General features: G+C 36.6%; 1 protein-coding gene across 1 annotated transcript in view; it reads right to left on the reverse strand.

Moving 5' to 3' along the window:
• Positions 1-17,698, reverse strand: part of ANGPT1 (angiopoietin 1) — a 165,851-nt gene that overhangs the window by 29,130 nt on the left and 119,023 nt on the right. Inside the window, exon 7 of the mRNA XM_075023818.1 lies at positions 10,476-10,642. Coding sequence (XP_074879919.1) covers positions 10,476-10,642 — 167 coding nt within the window. The remainder of the gene's footprint in view (positions 1-10,475; positions 10,643-17,698) is intronic.

Raw genomic sequence — 17,698 nt, forward strand, 5'->3', positions numbered from 1 at the left:
TGCAAAAAATTGTTCAAGATTCACTGAGCCTTAGAGGGAGTACAAGTGAAAGTCTGTAGCAGAATTGTTTGCATAGTGTTCAGAGTTCAGGGATAGTCCTCACTGCTTCATAACATTCATAAATTTGCATCATTTGACCAAAGTCTATTTAATTCAAAATGAGACATAATCCATGGAGCCAGGAGCATAATCTTAGACTTCCCTCTCCCACCTCATTGACAAATGACCCAGTACCTACTCATTCACTGAGCAGTGAATTTTTCCCTGCACAGTGTCAGAGCTTCATCAAGGAGCCTGTTCCCCTGCAGCATGGATTGCTGATTTCTCTTGGGAAGCAATAAGTATGGTCTGGATCCCCTCTGGCAAATGAGTGCATTAACCCAGGGTCTTTAGTTTCTTTCCTAAGACAGGACATTGTCTCCTACCTTCAGGCCATGGGCTGTGAACTGTCAGTGGATATAAATGGATGCCTTGCTATTTTCAGAATTTCCTAGTGGTTAACTCTAGGCAGCTCTCTGCTCTGCATGTTGCCTGATTTGGCTTCCGTCTAAGGAGCTTATCTCTCCCCAGGCATGCACAGAGAATCGAGTGTCTCAGCTAGGGTCCTGCGGTCTGTTCCTAGGGCCTAACACCTTTAATGTTAGCACTGAAAATCTTTATATCACCTACCTGTAGGAAACCATGTCTGATTTGTGAATAAGCATTACATTCATTAAATCCAGGATAATGTTTAAGTCCAGTAAATTTTTGCAAACCATTTTTTTTCTTGCCTCAAGTAATCAGTAGTTTGAATTGATGTGTTTATTTTATTGTAGATAAGCTTTATGGGAAAATAAGATACTTTTGTCCTTACTCATATATTTTCCTTTTGTTAAAAAATGAATCTAGGAGCCTGGAGGAGGAGATAATGACATGCTCACTATGTCCCATAGCAATAGCTGTGGTGGAACATACTGGAAAACAAGCTGCTCTCCAGCTATGTGGTTGAAAAGCCGTGAAACACCAAAGTTTCTAGAAACATAAAAGTGCAATCAAACTTAATTATTGAAAGTTTCTTATCTATAGCCTGCCAAAAAACCCTAGAAGGTGGGTGCTGCAGGTACATGAAAATGAATATATGGAGAAAAGCTATCCAATTTTGGTGAAGAAAATATATCTGTCTGGAGAAGGCAATTGAAAATTAACCAGTTCAGGGAAAACGATAGAGAGAAGCAAGACCAAAGACAGCAACAATTAGGGATAGCTTGAAAGATCTAATAATGAAAATAAACTAACAGATATTTACCTTTTATTGATTAATAAGTTAGGTCATTGTTATATCAGATACATTCTGAGTAATCCACACTGGAGGCTTTGCTTTCCTCCTGGAAAGCAAGGCTGCTGTACAACCAACAGTGTATACCTTGTAAGCTTGTATACCAGTACTTTTCTAAAATCTCAGGTAAAGAATTTCCCAGAGTTTATGGAACACCTCTGTTGGTTTGCCTCCATATCCTAGATATTAGTGCATTCAAGAGCTCTAGCGTTATTTGTGACCAAACTAGAACACAAAAAAGAAATGTTGGGGGCTTTTAATGGTGTTTTTTAATAGATATTGTCTGATAAATTGTATCATTTCTGGGCTGAACTTGCATATGTGAATTGGCATTTGACTTTCTAAAAAAGGATTTTCATATTGGCTGAAATGCAGTTCACGCTTGTGATCAATTGATTTAGAAAGCTGAGGAGGTTTGTGCTCTTCAAAGCATATTACTGTAATTGAGTATGTAGATACTCTTTATCAAAAGGGCCTGAAGACTAATAGCAACATTCATTTTATGTGGAACTGTTTAAGACTAAGAAGGCTAATGATGAAAATTTCAAATACCTAACTCTTACAGAGGAAATAATACATCTTCTGCATATGGAATGATTTGTGCTATGACACCTATAATGAACCACATAATACAATTCCAAATTAAATTTCTCACTTTTAATGATATTTAAGTTATAAGCTAAGAAATGTAATCATCAATGCCTTTCTGTCACATGAAAGAGACAGTTCAGTGAACTGTGTTAGTATAAGATCTGATTGGTAGTTCTGTAACAATTTTTAGCTCTTGGAAAATCAATTATTATACTTTATATGGACAGATATAGTTTGGTATTGAATGTCTGTTATAGCTGGGTCTGGTACAGCTGTGATTTCATGGCTGCAGTTTGTGCTCTTTCTTCACTCAGACATGGCAGACAGTCACTAGATTTTGCAGAGCTGCCAGTTACGAAGTTTCAGGAGGATAACAAAGAATTACATACCACCTCATGGAGAGCCTATTTTGCTAAAGAGAACCCATTTTCTTGCTTCTTGAAGGGAATACAAGCGAAAAATGCTTTAGTGCTGGCAACAGCGCCCCTGCTCCCCAGCCAACTTCCCACCAAAATGGGAATGTGGTGAGGGAAAGTACTCCACTACTCCCCAATCCACTGTCCAACAGAGCTCCCTCTTCTCCCACTCAGAAGCTGCACATCATCCCTCTTCCATCCATTCCCATCATTCTCTCTCACTATTCACTTCCCCTTTGCTCCTCAGTCACTCCTTTACAGTACTCACTATATATGCATTCTCATTATATTCCATAACACAGAAGAAGAAAACCTCTCTTCCTGTTTCGAGTCAAGGCTATTGTATAGTGAACTACAAATGAGCTTTATGTAGTTAGAGGTGGGAAATGATGAGCTGTGGACGGATAATATACATAGGGATTTATGTGGATTAAGTTAAATTTTATTATTCATAAACTTCACAAGTACATTTGCATCAACTTTCAGTTAGTCAGAGAAAATGTTATAGTTCATTTCTGCTTACATTTGGAGATAGTGCATGGACTGCCAGTGAGCTTTAGTCACTGACATAATAGAGCAACACTGGCCTGGTTCCAGAAAGACCTCTGGTTAATGGGCATCAGATTGAATCCCTGCACTTCCAGTATTTAGACTTCATGGAATATTATTGGACTGACAGTGTTCTTAAATAGAATAAAGTTATTTCAGCCAGATATTTATATATACATAGAGACATTAAATCTTTTTTCCATATTATACATTTTATACCATTGTTTGGTGAAAAAATATTAAATATATTTTCAAATAATGGAAAGTATGCATACCACAGATATCATTCTGTCTGTTAATAGGATTTTGCGTGGATATTTCCTCTGAAGTAGACTTGCAAATTGAATTTCAAGCTTCCAAAGAAAAGTGAATTACTATGGGTTTAAATTTTTGCACCATATCTATTTTTTGAGTTACTCTGTAGTTTTCATATTTGGCAAGAAAAGTACTAGGGTCTGGGCACAGGACTAGGTCTCAGAGGATCTGTGTTTATTTTCCTGCTTTGCTACAGATTTTCTATGTGTCCTCCACTGTACTTTTTCTCCCCCATCTGATACAACTAACGCAGAAGAAGCTAAGCAAATGGTTCAGAAAAACTTACAAGTCAGACTGATTCCCTGTTATAACTAATCTATAAAGTGACACAAGAAGAAAAAATGTTACTTATGGCAAATGCATCACTGAAAAGCCTGGGTAATAACAAAGAAAACCACCAATATTTAAAAATGAGATTTTGTACTCTGAGGAAAGTGACAATGGCCTGTTAATATCCTGCTGCTGAAACAGCAATAGTCTGTGGAATATATTTTTAAATTAAAGATACACAAAACAAGCTGTCCCCATAAAAGTTACACTCTCAAATAATACTTCCTTTTACCTATTAGAGCATTTTCATTGGTACAATTTAAAAGACTGTACCAAAAATATTTTTTCTCTACTTTACAGAAAGAAAAGTGAGAAATTTTTGTAACAGATTCCAGCATTAGTTCTACAATGGTGCTTAAATAAATCAATAGCCTCCACCTTAAAAAAAAAATATCAAAGATTAACATTACATCAAGGCCTTTGGCTCCAGGCTACCTACCTAGTTTGCCTAAGAAAACAGAGAGATATAATACTATTGCTGAAACTAAATATACAAACTCTTAAACAAACAAGAGCTAAAAAATCCAATACTCGGTGGAGACCTTATTGCAGCCTTTCAATACTTAAAGTGGGTTTATAAGAAAGATGGGGACAAATTTTTTAGTAGGGCCTGTTGCGATAGGACAAAGGGTAATGGTTTTAAACTAAAAGAGGGTAGATTTAGACTAGATATAAGGAAGAAGTTTTTTACAGTGAGGGTGGTGAAACACTGGAACAGGTTGCCCAGAGAGGTGGTAGATTTCCCCATCCCTGGAAACATTCAAGGTCAGGCTGGACGGGGATCTGAGCAACCTGATCTAGTTGAAGATGTCCCTGCTTATTGCAGGGGGGGGTTGGACTAGATGACCTTTAAAGGTCCCTTCCAACCCAAACTATTCTATTATTCTACTCAGGGAACTAAAAACTCTCTGCTACCAGGTCCCATAAAGTCTAACAATTGTTAGCTTACATTCAACAACCAATCTGGTTTCCCAAAGTAAAGCCTGGAGAGAAACAGTATGTTGGAGAGCTTGGAAACTGTGCTACCTAGATTTGCATGAATCACAGGACCATGTCAGTGGTTTGAAGTGATTTGAATCATTTCAATGACTCTCCGTCCTCTTTGCAACAAATTGCATCAACTTCTTGCCTCTGAGGACCCATACATTTGATTCTTCTCTATATAACTAAAATTCCCCTGTCAACTTGTCTCTTGCTTGTTCAGAGACAATAATGTATCTCTATGCTCTCTTTCATTTTCTCATAAGATTTCCTAATCTCTTTATCATGCTGGTTCCAATATAAAGACTGTTCTCCTTAATTTTAACTATCAAAGGTCAGCCATCACCTTAAGTACGTGATTCACTCACAGAAATTAGGATGCTCTCTGTCTGTCATCAGTTTTCACGTGTACCTACAGCAATTCCAAAGTCTTAAGTCCTACTCACCTCAGCAGCACTGCCCTCATCATTTAATCATATTCCTCCATGGATAGGACAGACGGTAGTGAGTCATTGCAGGAATAGAAAGCTTTTCTAACTGAAAGAATGACTAAATACCGGAATATATTGTCATAGGGAAGTGGGGGTATATTCAACCTCTCTAAGAGTTCTGAGGTACAAATAGCTCAGCCAATTAAAAATTGTATTTCCCCCATTCTCCATCCCATACCTTGCTTGGTAGCACTGGTCCTGTATCATAAGTAGCAAAACCAGATGTGAGTGCAGGCTGAAATTACTGCTGTTCAAAATCCAGCATCAGGATATCTGCTTTCATTAACTAATATGTGGGATTATGAAGTGTGGTGCCTGAAATCCCAACATGTGGTTACTTTTCCTGTTTAATTCTGGAGGGTCTGAGGAACAGGTCAGAGCAGCAGCGTGTCATATCTGTACAGCTCCTAAAAACATCAGACAATGTCAACAGACTATCAAGAGTGGGCTAGGTAGAGTCTGCACAGGAAAAGAAGAGAGGCTGTGTGTCTTCTGGGAGTCTCTTTCAACTTATGTTTTTATAGTTCTGTGAATAATTCCTTCTGACTTAAATTAAGAAACACTGCACTAAATGGGGCTTGCAAGATCTGACTCTTCTTACTCTATGGAGATTTTACTTGCCACAGTGTAAGACTTGCAAAGAGACTGGCAGAGATAGTTTTCTTCACATTTACAGACAGCCCTCTGTGTAATCATTTTGTGTAGATAAGAAGCCTAAGGATGTTCTAAAGGAAATTAATCACTTAGATACTTCCATGCTATTGAAAGTTTCGCATGTGGTGCAACAATGATTTTCCTGTTTCAGTTATCATTTATCATTATACATTTACTGCTTCAGTATCTACCTTCTCACCTCAACTTTCTTCTGTGCGGTCATCATCTGGGATAAATAGATTTTATTCTGCATTCCCAGAAACCCTTTTGGAGCTGTCTCATTTTGAAAGAGAAACAAGTATATTTTTAACATACATGTGTTCAGCATTACTCTTTTTAATCATAGATTCCTTAGGCTAATAAAAAGTAGTAAAGAGAATACAAACAGCCCAGAAGAAAAACAGAACCCTTCTGAAATCACCAATTGGGAGCTATCCAGACTCAATCGAACTTTGCATAATGTTGGGGCAGGATTTTGGAAAAACAGCATGAAAATTATTTTCTGTATTTTCTCAGACACATTTTATCACTTCAGGGTATTTGTGTTCTTTTGTTTTTTTAAATTTATTATATTCAAATGTGAGACCTGGAACCTTAATTTTTTTTTGTGTCTTCCAAATGTACAAGGTACTGCCATAGAATAAATGAAAGTTGTTCCACTCCTTGAGCTTTTCCCTTCATTTCAATACCCTTTCCCTATTTCAGATCTCCTTGATCTACTGCCCAGACCAGTTTGGAAACTTCTCTCTTTACTGGTTATTATTTCTTAGTGAACTTGTATTATTTGAAACTAATGTAGAGTGCAGCCAGCCTACAATTACTTATTTTTGCAAACAGTGTTGAAGAAACAACATTTAGTGTGGGTCACTAGCAGAAAATCCTAACAGCTTCCAACATAAGACAGTATCTAGTTTGTTTGGCAAAATTATTTAAAATTAACAGCAACTAAAGTTTTGAAAAAGTATGCTGTTCTGTGTTTGAGGTATTGAAAGCAAACATGGCAAATGCCCGACAATTGTGAAGAAAAGGCACTGCAAGCAGGAGACTGGGAGCTGTGGTTTTCAACTTCAGAGGAATCATTTAAATTCTTAATGGCAGCTCCTCAGATAAAGAGAAAACAGCATTCTCTGAAGGGTGGCCAGCTGTTTAGGACTCAATAATCAGGCTTTTATTTGGCCTGCCTTCTGGAGTTGCTTCTATCACAGATAGTGATGCTGGCAAGCAAAATAAAGAGTTTTTATGTCATAGGATGCATTCTTGTAATAATTTCTAAAACAGCCCAACATGATTTTGTTTTGCAAAATGTCTGTTGGACATATATCTGTCTGGACTAGGCACAAGTGTATTTGTCAAGCATGAAAAACAATTTAGATTTGCATGTCGTTTACACTTCATTATTTGCAGAACTGTCACCGTGTTACTCAGTTATTTTCTTCAAGTATTCAGATATGTTTGAGTAAAAATAATTGAGGAATTAATATGAAACTCAAAGGGCCAACAGAGATGGACAGAGCCTTTTTACATCTTCATGTTTCCCTCTCTGTTTATCGCAGAATAATGTGAATGGAACTGATTCCCTGTTCCCTAGACAGAGGAACTTCAGTTGTACCATAAAGAGGCCACACAGACAGCATGAGCACAGGTCATTCTGGCCTTTAATTGGACTATGGAGTAGGACAGCAACCAAAACTGCAGTCATTAGTCCCAATTCAAATTTCTTCTGATTTTTGTGGAAAAGTGACTTGAATGTGGATAGCAGAATTTATCCCTCTTACTCAACTTTATACTTTTTGAGGCCTGTACACCCTTTCTTATTTAATTTGTACACTTTTGAAATACATCTTTTTTGTTTTTCTTGTTCAGCAAGAAGAATTTTCATGGATCAGTTTTCACAGTTGTTTCCATGTTCAGAAAATACGGTTTATATTTCCAAAAGATCTCCATTGCTTCTAATGATAGTGGGTTTCCTTTCCTTTCCTTTCCTTTCCTTTCCTTTCCTTTCCTTTCCTTTCCTTTCCTTTCCTTTCCTTTCCTTTCCTTTCCTTTCCTTTCCTTTCCTTTCCTTTCCTTTCCTTTCCTTTCCTTTCCTTTCCTTTCCTTTCCTTCCCTTCCCTTCCCTTCCCTTCCCTTCCCTTCCCTTCCCTTCCCTTCCCTTCCCTTCCCTTCCCTTCCCTTCCCTTCCCTTCCCTTCCCTTCCCTTCCCTTCCCTTCCCTTCCCTTCCCTTCCCTTCCCTTCCCTTCCCTTCCCTTCCCTTCCCTTCCCTTCCCTTCCCTTCCCTTCCCTTCCCTTCCCTTCCCTTCCCTTCCCTTCCCTTCCCTTCCCTTCCCTTCCCTTCCCTTCCCTTCCCTTCCCTTCCCTTCCCTTCCCTTCCCTTCCCTTCCCTAATATTTCCTAATATTTCCTTGTTCATGTAGATATCCTGGAGACCTAGACTGATTCAGGATGATTTTCAAGGCTACGGTGCTGTCTATCAATATATTAAACCTAATTTATTTAAGAAATCTCCAAGTGTCTGTGTTATCACCCAAGGCAGAGAAGCAAATACTATGCCCAAGTCCTTTAAAGGTTCGTTCTTTGAGGCAAAGTTTATTACAGATGACAAAGGACATATCAAAATTTGAAGAAAGTTTAAACCTTGGGGTAGGGCTTGCTCTTTGGCCTTCAAAATTAGTGGCACACCACTATTCATGTCTGTATGGATGGACTTTCTTCCCCAACAAACTAACATGGACTTGCTCACAGTGTGTATTGGAAAAAGTCCCTGCTCCATGGGATCCTACAGTTGTGTTCAGGAATTGACTGGGAAAGTGCTACTTGGATCAGGCTAAAACTGTGCCAGGAAAAGGGAAATCAATTAAATATACACAGGCAACTGTACATAATTACTTAAGCCTGTGTTCTGGTCCTGGTTGGTAGTTAGCACCTGGGGCAGTCTCAGGTCACAGTCCCCAGCAGATTTCCCAGACTGTTGGAGGGACAATGGTGCAGACCTTCCCCAAAACTCCTTGTGTCTTCTACTTTGGGCATATTACATGGATTATGATAGGCAGAAATCCCTTAAGCATTCCCAAGTTCCTGTACTATTTTACTACAAATGCAGTCTAGCATTTTGAAACAAAACGAGAAACTATTTCACTATTTTGCCATGAATGAACCCGGATGAGTCCTGAAAAGATATCCTCCCTTAACACAAGCTTTAACATAAGTTAAATTTTCAACATCCTTCCAATTCGTCAGCAACATATGTTACCCCTATTCAGTACAGAATAAATGCGAGCAAAAAAGACACTGTTTTTGTTAGCAAATTCAGCTATCTTAATTCACTCTCTAAGTAATACTCCTGGCATCTTCTCTGGTTTTCACTGTAAATTTTAGAGCTATACGTAACTTTGTCCTTTGACATTTTTCCTCACTTGACAAGTATTTGTCCCATCTTTTCCTTACACTTTTGAACACCATCTTCTACTAATGTTTAAGGCCCCACATTATCCACTTTTACACTGCTGTTTTTATGTTTTGTATAAATACTTCTAACCTCTGTTTTGAGAAATTCCCTTTACTTATATTTACTCTTTGCCTAAGAGCACCTCAGAATCAGTGCTTCACCTTCCCAAATCTGGGGAAATGGCATGCCATGGGCAGTGCCAGGCATGACATTGCTGGAGGCGACGGAGGACAGAGCTGTCCTTTGTGTGCCATGGGATAGTCTTTGCTTTATGCAGGCACTAAACTCATACAGATTGCTTCTAAATGTAGGTTTTGTGCTTCTAGGCTATGCAGTAGTGCCCTCTGACAAAACCCAAAGGACAGGGACACTACTTTGTGCCCCATCTGGGCAGATTCCTGTCAGCAGAAAGAGCAAATTGCTCTCACTTCCATTTCTCTGGAGGCCCAGGGTGGGAGGGAGGCAATCAGCATTTCTGAGAATCAAGTTACTTGAACTTAAAAATCTGAATATCAACCTAGTTTCACGTGCTATGACTTGAATGTTTGGTTTTACAATATATTTTTTTCTCTATGAAGTCTTATGCTAACTAGGTGTGCTGTAATAAATAATTTAGGATCTTTTTCTGGATTTCATATTCTTTCTCCACCATTGTAATGTCTGTTCAGATGAAGCAATGATTTAAAAAAAAAAAAAACAAACTAAACCACTTAGTCATCCATATCTCTTGTGTCTCCAAGGTTTTTTCTTTTTTTTAATAAGCATATTTAAGTTCCTACTTTTTTATCTTTAAAAAAAATGAGAAAAAAATACTATAGGAAAAAGTTTTAAATTCATATGCCTTTTTAAACTAATAAATGGCATGCTGCTGCTGCTGATGAATCAAGGCTATCCAGTATGTGACACTCGTTTTGTGTTTTATCTCCTCACAATAAGATCCAGCATTCTTTTTTTACTCTTAATTTACACTGAATTTTTAGTTTGGAAATATCAGATGTTTTAACAGCATTTTTAGTCTTTTTTTTCCCATGTCCATTGTTTCAGTCTCATGCTTCTGAGGTAGAAATTCTTCAAGTTGTAATGAAGAATACATATCTTTTTTCTATTCAGTTTTGAGTTCTGATGGTCTCAGATTTAAAGAGTTATACAATTTTTTAGCAGTTCTACCAGCCAGCATGATTAATAGATCATCCCTTGTTCTCAGATATGTTAGGTTTACTCTAACCTTCCATCACTGAGAAGTCAGATTTCTATTTTATTTTCACCCTCTTTATTCACTTTTGATGAAAATCAGGATCATATTATTGTCCTTTCTCATATTTAACAAGCAAACAATGAACAATATTTATCACTCAGCAGAGTCAAAAGAATTTCAATAGATTCTTACCTGTAATTCTGCTTTTCATTTCCTATGTGAAATCTGTCATACTGTGAATATGCCCGGTTTCCTTCCCAGTCCATTAATTCAATTCTTAGAGAATATTGCCTCTGACTTGTTATTGCAAAGATAAATTCATTTCCCAGCCAATGTTCACCTGACGGGCTACCAAAACCCTAGAAAAAAGTTGGCAAAATAACTAGATGTAATTATTGTAATTGGTAGAACCTTTATACAATAATAAAACCATCATTCTATTTTACCTATACATTCTAATTACTGGCCATAGCTTTTTGTGCTCCTGTTTGACTATCTCTAAAATGAGTCTACTAATACATACCATGGAGGAGTGTTGTGCAGTTCAACTGATATTCAAAAGGGTAGTTGAGGCTATCAGTTGAAAATCACTTTCCAATTATAAAATATTAATATTATGATGCTGTATTTGCACATCCTTCAATGGGAATACTGGACATAGTCATATTCATAATACATTTCATGTGATGTTAAACCTAGTTATCATTAAGACAATTAAGTCAAGATGGAATTCTGCTACACCCTATAAAAGCTTAAAAAGAATCTAAATTAGCTTAGATTATACACTGAATTCAAGTTAGCTGTGGATGATAGCTCATGTCTTAATCTCTAAAGAAGAATGGACCATTCCTTTGCTGTTGAGTGTCTGCCACAACTGAAGGAGGGAGGTTTTTAGTTTAAAATCCTCTTCTGTATATAAGACCTGCTGGACAGGACAGTGTCTATGAGTGATCCTCAGTTGTAACATTTATTTACTTCATTCTTGGTCCACTAAAGCTCTTATTGGCTGAGATTTTGGCTACAATGAAGTTATTTTTTTCTCACCCTGCTGAGGTGAAATAACATATCCATGTAAGTTTCGATGCTTTGAAATCTTTAACTTAAAGAGTTGGGATTATTCCTGTAGACTATCCAAAGCACAGGAGAGGGTACTATAACTTTATTTTCTAAGAATGAAAAACCAGCAGAAGTAGAATATTTAAGGTACGTAACTCTCCTCACATTGCATATATTCAGATGATCTTACTTCCAGTTAAGCAAACTATACAATTTTCAAACATGGAAAAATAATAATAAAAGAAAAAGTATAACCTGTTTTCAAAATGTATTCCTAGCCCTATATTTTTTTGCATCTTCCAGGTTTTAAAGTTGTTTAAATTTCAGTAAATATTTTACTACATTAAATTTAAGGTTTTATTTATCGTAATTAACTTAATTTACTATATATTAAAATTATTTTTCTTTATAAACTATTAGTTTACAGCTGAGAATTCTTAGCTCCATTTTTGTTCTCTTTAAACAATAAAAATTATGTTAAACCATAATCTTTACTTGTGAAGAACTATTTCAACATGATTATGCTTACTCATATTTCTTAAGGTAGGAAAAACAGAACTGGAAATCTCCTGATTTGCTTACAGTCATGTGCTAAGAGTGTTTTAGAAGACCCTTGTGAAAATTTCCTGATCGAATTAAATGAAAGATTGGGCGATTTTCTTGCCTGTGATACAAATTCACCCTCTCTTACTAAGCTGTGACTGCCAGATATAAGAAAGAAATAAACAATAAAGCAATCCTGGATTTGGAATAAATTAGACTGTATCCAATCTCAAATATTTTCCTTTATCATTCATTATAGGAAGTTACTTTCCCTCTGCACTCCCCATCATGGTATTTAATATACAATAGTTGGTCTCATTTTCAGATCATGAATTAAACCATGTGGTCTGCCATTGATTGAGTCAGTGTAATTTTCAAGAATAAGCTTGAACATTTCCAGAAAGCACATATTTTTTAAAGGGGGGTGAAATTAAGAGACTCCCTTGGGACTAGAAGTTAGGTAAAGGGAAATGTGTCTGTGAGACACATTGGCAAGAAATCGATCTCCTATATATGACATTTCAGTCACTCCTAATGTGAGAGGAAACACTGAAAGTACAGACCTCTCTCTCTTTTGTTCTTTATTGCATTGCCCTGGCTCCAGCCCTGACTGGTTGGGTTTTCTGAGGATGAAATCCTGCCTCCCCAGAGGCCATGTGACAGCTGAATGAAGCTGCAGTGCAGCTAATACTTCACTCAGGCAATGCATAGGTATACCAGCTGAAAACTTCTAAAGAAACTTAATTGTTAAAATTTAGAAGCTTAAAAGTTTATGATTGGATCAAAAAAATATAAAATGGAGGGATCTTTTTGTTTTTCCTACAGGGAATTACATTAGAAAGCACTCTACTCAAGAATCATTTTTGTTTTAACTGCCCTACCTGAGCAGATATTTGGTGCTCACTGATACTAGAGGCTGAGAAGACATGCCACATTTGGCTACGCTGAGCTGAGTACACTAGTTTATGTTTCGAATAAGCATGCCTGCCTTTTGGCTCAGAGACCATCAAGTGATAGCCATGGACAAAGTGTTTAGTCTGTAAGAACTAAAGTCTGTGATGAGTCTCAGAGGAGACTCAAACTGAAATATGGGAGGATACTATTAGTTGGCTTTTCCATTCCTGCACATTATTTCATTATATCCTCTTTCTCAAGTAGATGATTTCATACATAAATTCCTATAAATAGTGGTTGTAGCTAAGACTGGTGATGTCTTGCTTTGACCACATCAGTCTTCCAGTGTGACCTCCTGCCCCTCAAGCTTTCCCCTGATGATGCTTCTGCATCTCTCACCTACTGCTTTGATTGCATTCGCATGCATATTTGGCTTCATACACACATCCTAAAATACAAAAGCTTGTTCCTCACCTGCATAAACCCTGCCTACAGCTGACATACCTTTCTGTAGTTTTCACTGTTTTCTATCTGTTCCTTTGATCCTTTCCATCTCCTTGCCTTGTCTCTTTGCCCTATGACTGTCACACATGGTCTCTCCTGTTCTAGCAACTTTGGCAGTGTCATATCAGAGCAGTCAGTGGTTTGGTTCTGACAGCCTCTTTCACCACTGGTCATTGCCACTTGTCTCAGAGGAAGGGAAAATATGCTTTGCAGTGACTACCTAATAGGCAGTTTGCCTCCCTAAAATCCAGAAGGCAGAAGTTGGAGCATAGGTGTTTATATACCAGTCAAAGTACATTTCTTTGCAGTCTACATGGTTTCTTATTCACAGAAGATATATTATTATCAGCTGTGTCCCTTTAAAAGAAGATTTTCAGGAAATCCTTTCTCCCTTTCTCCCAGTGCTGGCAAGCTGAAGGACTCCCCTTTGAACTGTGGCTCTATTGAATTATATTTGTCTTATCTTATTTAGATTACAGACTATTCAGGATGTAATACATGTGGCTTTTTTAACATTATGTGTTCCCCTATGTGTTCTATATAAACTCCAGACACCATATATAATTATTCTGAAATAATAATAATTTTTCTTCTTCGCATTTACACTTCCTTCTCCCTTTTCACACGTGTTATTACACTAAGATGAAAATCTATCACTAAGTGGTTTGCTCTCCTGACCAGAGGAAATGAAGTTGCAGCAAAAGGGAACAGTAGGAATATAAAAAGGAATATAAGGAATTATGAGGAAAGCCACCACATTCGTTACAAAAAACTGAATCCTATTATAAGGAGCCCCAATACTTAAGCTCAGATTAGAAATGCCTAGTCTAAGAATGATTATTTTGTTTCTTGTCAGGAGCAACTTCTTTTTAAACAAACTCCTTGCTCTTAAGAAAAGAAAACCAAGGAAGTAAGTGGAATAGAAAACATATCTCTGAAGCAAGGAATGTTCCTAAGGAGAAGTAGCGTATTTTATTAAACACCTAATATGGCTGGAAAAAGAAATAAACAAACAAACAAACAGGCACTCAAAGCTTTCATAGATCTAAAACAGAGAGGAGCAGTACATTTCTGTTTAAGCACAGAGTTGGGAACAATTTCTTCAAGTATAATTTTATTATGCCAAACTCAACTGTTTCCAACCTGTATTTAGTCTCCAGTTTACTGCCTCTATTTCAGACCTGAATAAAGACTTGTGTGCTTGCTGGGTTTTCCAGATACTTTGGCTGACTTAATAACTACACAGCTTTCCTTGTTTATATCTTACTTTGACTGTCACTATTACAAGAACACTACCACTTTGACATGATATGTAAGATTTTGTGTGCAGAAGAGAAGACATATTATTAGCCAAAAAAATTGAAAAACATTATTAACTTTTCATTTCCATTCCCAACCCTGGGGTTGGCAAAGAAAATGATTGTGCTAGGTTCTTTTGATTTGCCTTCAAGATTTTTAACCTTCAAAGTACATTTCAGAATTTTGTGTTCAAATACAAAATCTTTCTTTTCTTCTTCATCCAGAAAACTTAAGGAAACAAGGCTGTGCAATTGTTATGCCCACCTGTCCTTCAATTTTGTGCAATGCTTTTTCAACACTTTCGAGGTTGGGATAGAAGTCACGCAAACTTGAATTTCAACAAGGTTTCAGGAGAACTGGTGTCTGGGATAAGTTGCTGCTGGGAGAAATGCTGAAGCAGAAGCTCAGCAGTTGCCTATTCCAATTGCCTATCAGCAGGCGCAGACCAGCCAGCCAAGTGCAGACACTGAGCCTGTATTGCCTCAGGGGACCCTCAGACATGTGGGAGAGATTTGAGGGAGATAAGAGGGGAACTCCAGCTATTGCCACAGAGAATCTTAGAAAATAATATGGATTCAGGAGATTATTAGTAATAAGAATGGGACTTCTATGCAGGACACAGGACAAAAATCCACAGAAAAGCAGACCTCATTAATTTGCTGTTCATGAGATGATTCAGTAATTGTTCCGTAATGAAAACTCAGTAATGAGATCCAATCATTTTAGTTAATGTTTATACTGCTGCTGAAATCTGTGGGTCCCAAGTGATAAGATGTTTTCAGCCTTGCCTAAGACCACGCTTGTCATCATCTATGGACAAGGAGTTTGGTTTTAAGAATGCCTTAGGGCATAGCGTTAAATCTTAAAAATTAACATTAGGAGTCATCTATTCCAGACCCATAGCTGACCTTAAATGTGTTTGTTTCCCAGTACCTATATACTCTGTCAACATACTCATTGTTTTTTTTCATTCATATTACTATAGCAAATACTTCCAGAATTATTTGTGTTAAAATTTTGTACTTAAACTCAAGGAAATACATGAGGTGATCCAAATCATCCTCAGCTATCAATCTACTAGGCAAAGGAACATCTGTAGTTGTACTTCATGAATGTGTTTGTCATTAACTACATTTTAAGTCCCTCTGAAACTCAGTGGGTTGTAAGCACTGTTCCAAAATTGCATTTTAAATTACTAAGAGACACTATTTTGTCATTAGTTTTCTATATATTGTTCATTGTATATTTCCAAGTAGACAGATTAATTCTGTAAACCTTACATTTTATTCCAAAAATACTCCTTTTGCTTTTCCCTTGAAATCTGCATAACATTTGGGATGACTGGCAAATCAGAGGCTTTAAGTTTCCAAAAGAGTGTTTAAGGTAATAAGGAAACGTCAGAAATTTCCAAAAGTTTTCAGAGTTCTCCTACATTTTCCTCATTAGCAATCTATGGAAGTTGGGAGAATATAGCAGGGAAATATGCTTACATTATCATAATATGTTTTCTTAACTGTCCACTACCAGCCACAGACAGGATACATGAATCTTTGCACTGACTTAGCATAGATTATTCTAATGTTTCCTTTTATTGTTAACAAATGGAAAACATTTATATTTTTGCACTGAAAATTTCATTAAGATCATATTTTTGGCAAAGTTTGATCTGAAGTAAGTCAGTTAAAAAGACGTAAAAATTGCAACCAATTAGTAAAATAGGGTTTTTATCAAGCAATAATCAGGTGACATTTTGTACTACATTTAGAATAGATTGTTCTTGTAGACATGATAACACTTGTTGTCGGAGTAAAGAAATGACACAATATAGAACCTTACTGATAGTTTTAATCCTGTTTATGTATTAGGATGAAGCAAAGGAGTTTTCTGGTTCTTTATGTCTATAACCATATAGTAAATTGAGTAAATTCTGACATAGTACCCAACTGTTCCGTAAAAGAATAAATAAATAGTAATTTGTTGTTCTTTTGTATGCATTAAGGTACTTAGAATCAGGAATCACAGACAGAAGTACATGATTTTATAATATTTACTCTAAATGACACCCAGGTTCTACATCACCTCATTTCCAATTGCATGGTGATTAACAGAGTCAAAACTACTAAAGCAGTCATGAGTACAAAGAAATGGAATTCAATACTGGTTTTAAAAATGACCTTAAGAATTTACAAAGTTGATACTTATTCAAAAATAATAAGTAGGGTGCAAAAGACTTTTATTAGCTTTGGCAAAATCTGTAGGGGTATTCTGCTTGAATCATGTTACTCCAAGTTCATTAAAAAATTATCTCTCTTACTTTATTTATTTTGTCTGATAATGCTCATAGGAAGCTTTGACTTTTTATAGACAAAACAAAATTGAAACCAGACACAGTCAATATATCCTATGGGTTCATCTCCTGTCAGACAATTCACTGAATAAAGCAGATAATAATTCAGTGTTTTACAGCAGCAGTGTCTTCCCAGAAACCATAAAGAAAATTCAGCTCCTTTTGCCTTAGCTGAGAATGTGGAATGGATTTTGTTTAAGAAGATAATTTCTAAAAAGGTCAATATACTTCTTCATTTCCATCATGTTGAATTATTCATTGTATTATTTGAAATAAAGATGTAGTCTATAGAAATGGCTTCAATTTCCTCAGAAAACAAATGTGTTAAATAATGTTAACTTAAAAGAATATGGGAAAATAATGCTAAATATTAAGAACTATTTCTATGATATACTAACAAATATTTGATGGCAGGTTTTAAAAATATGTTTAGATTGAAGCCAGAGGTACCTTGTCAAAAGACTAAAACAAAAACTTAGATATTGTCAGTTTAAACAAAACCCTAAATGTCTGTATAGTCATTACAAGTTTGAAAAGTGTGTCTCAAAATCTTGTTCATATCCTGCAGCAATTCAGGTTGTTACACTTAATTCTACACCAAATATATTAGTAGACATACAGAAGTTAGGTTCACTTTTTCTTTTTTCCTTCTCAAACACACACAGCACCAGTAGTAGCAGACTTTCTGATGAGGAAGAATCACAGTGACAGGATCCAGGTTTGAGGTGCAAACCTTACACAGATGTTACCCCTGGGTAGGCAATAGGGCCCA

Source organism: Buteo buteo, chromosome 3 (genome assembly GCF_964188355.1).
Source record: "Buteo buteo chromosome 3, bButBut1.hap1.1, whole genome shotgun sequence".
Classification (NCBI taxonomy): domain Eukaryota; kingdom Metazoa; phylum Chordata; class Aves; order Accipitriformes; family Accipitridae; genus Buteo; species Buteo buteo.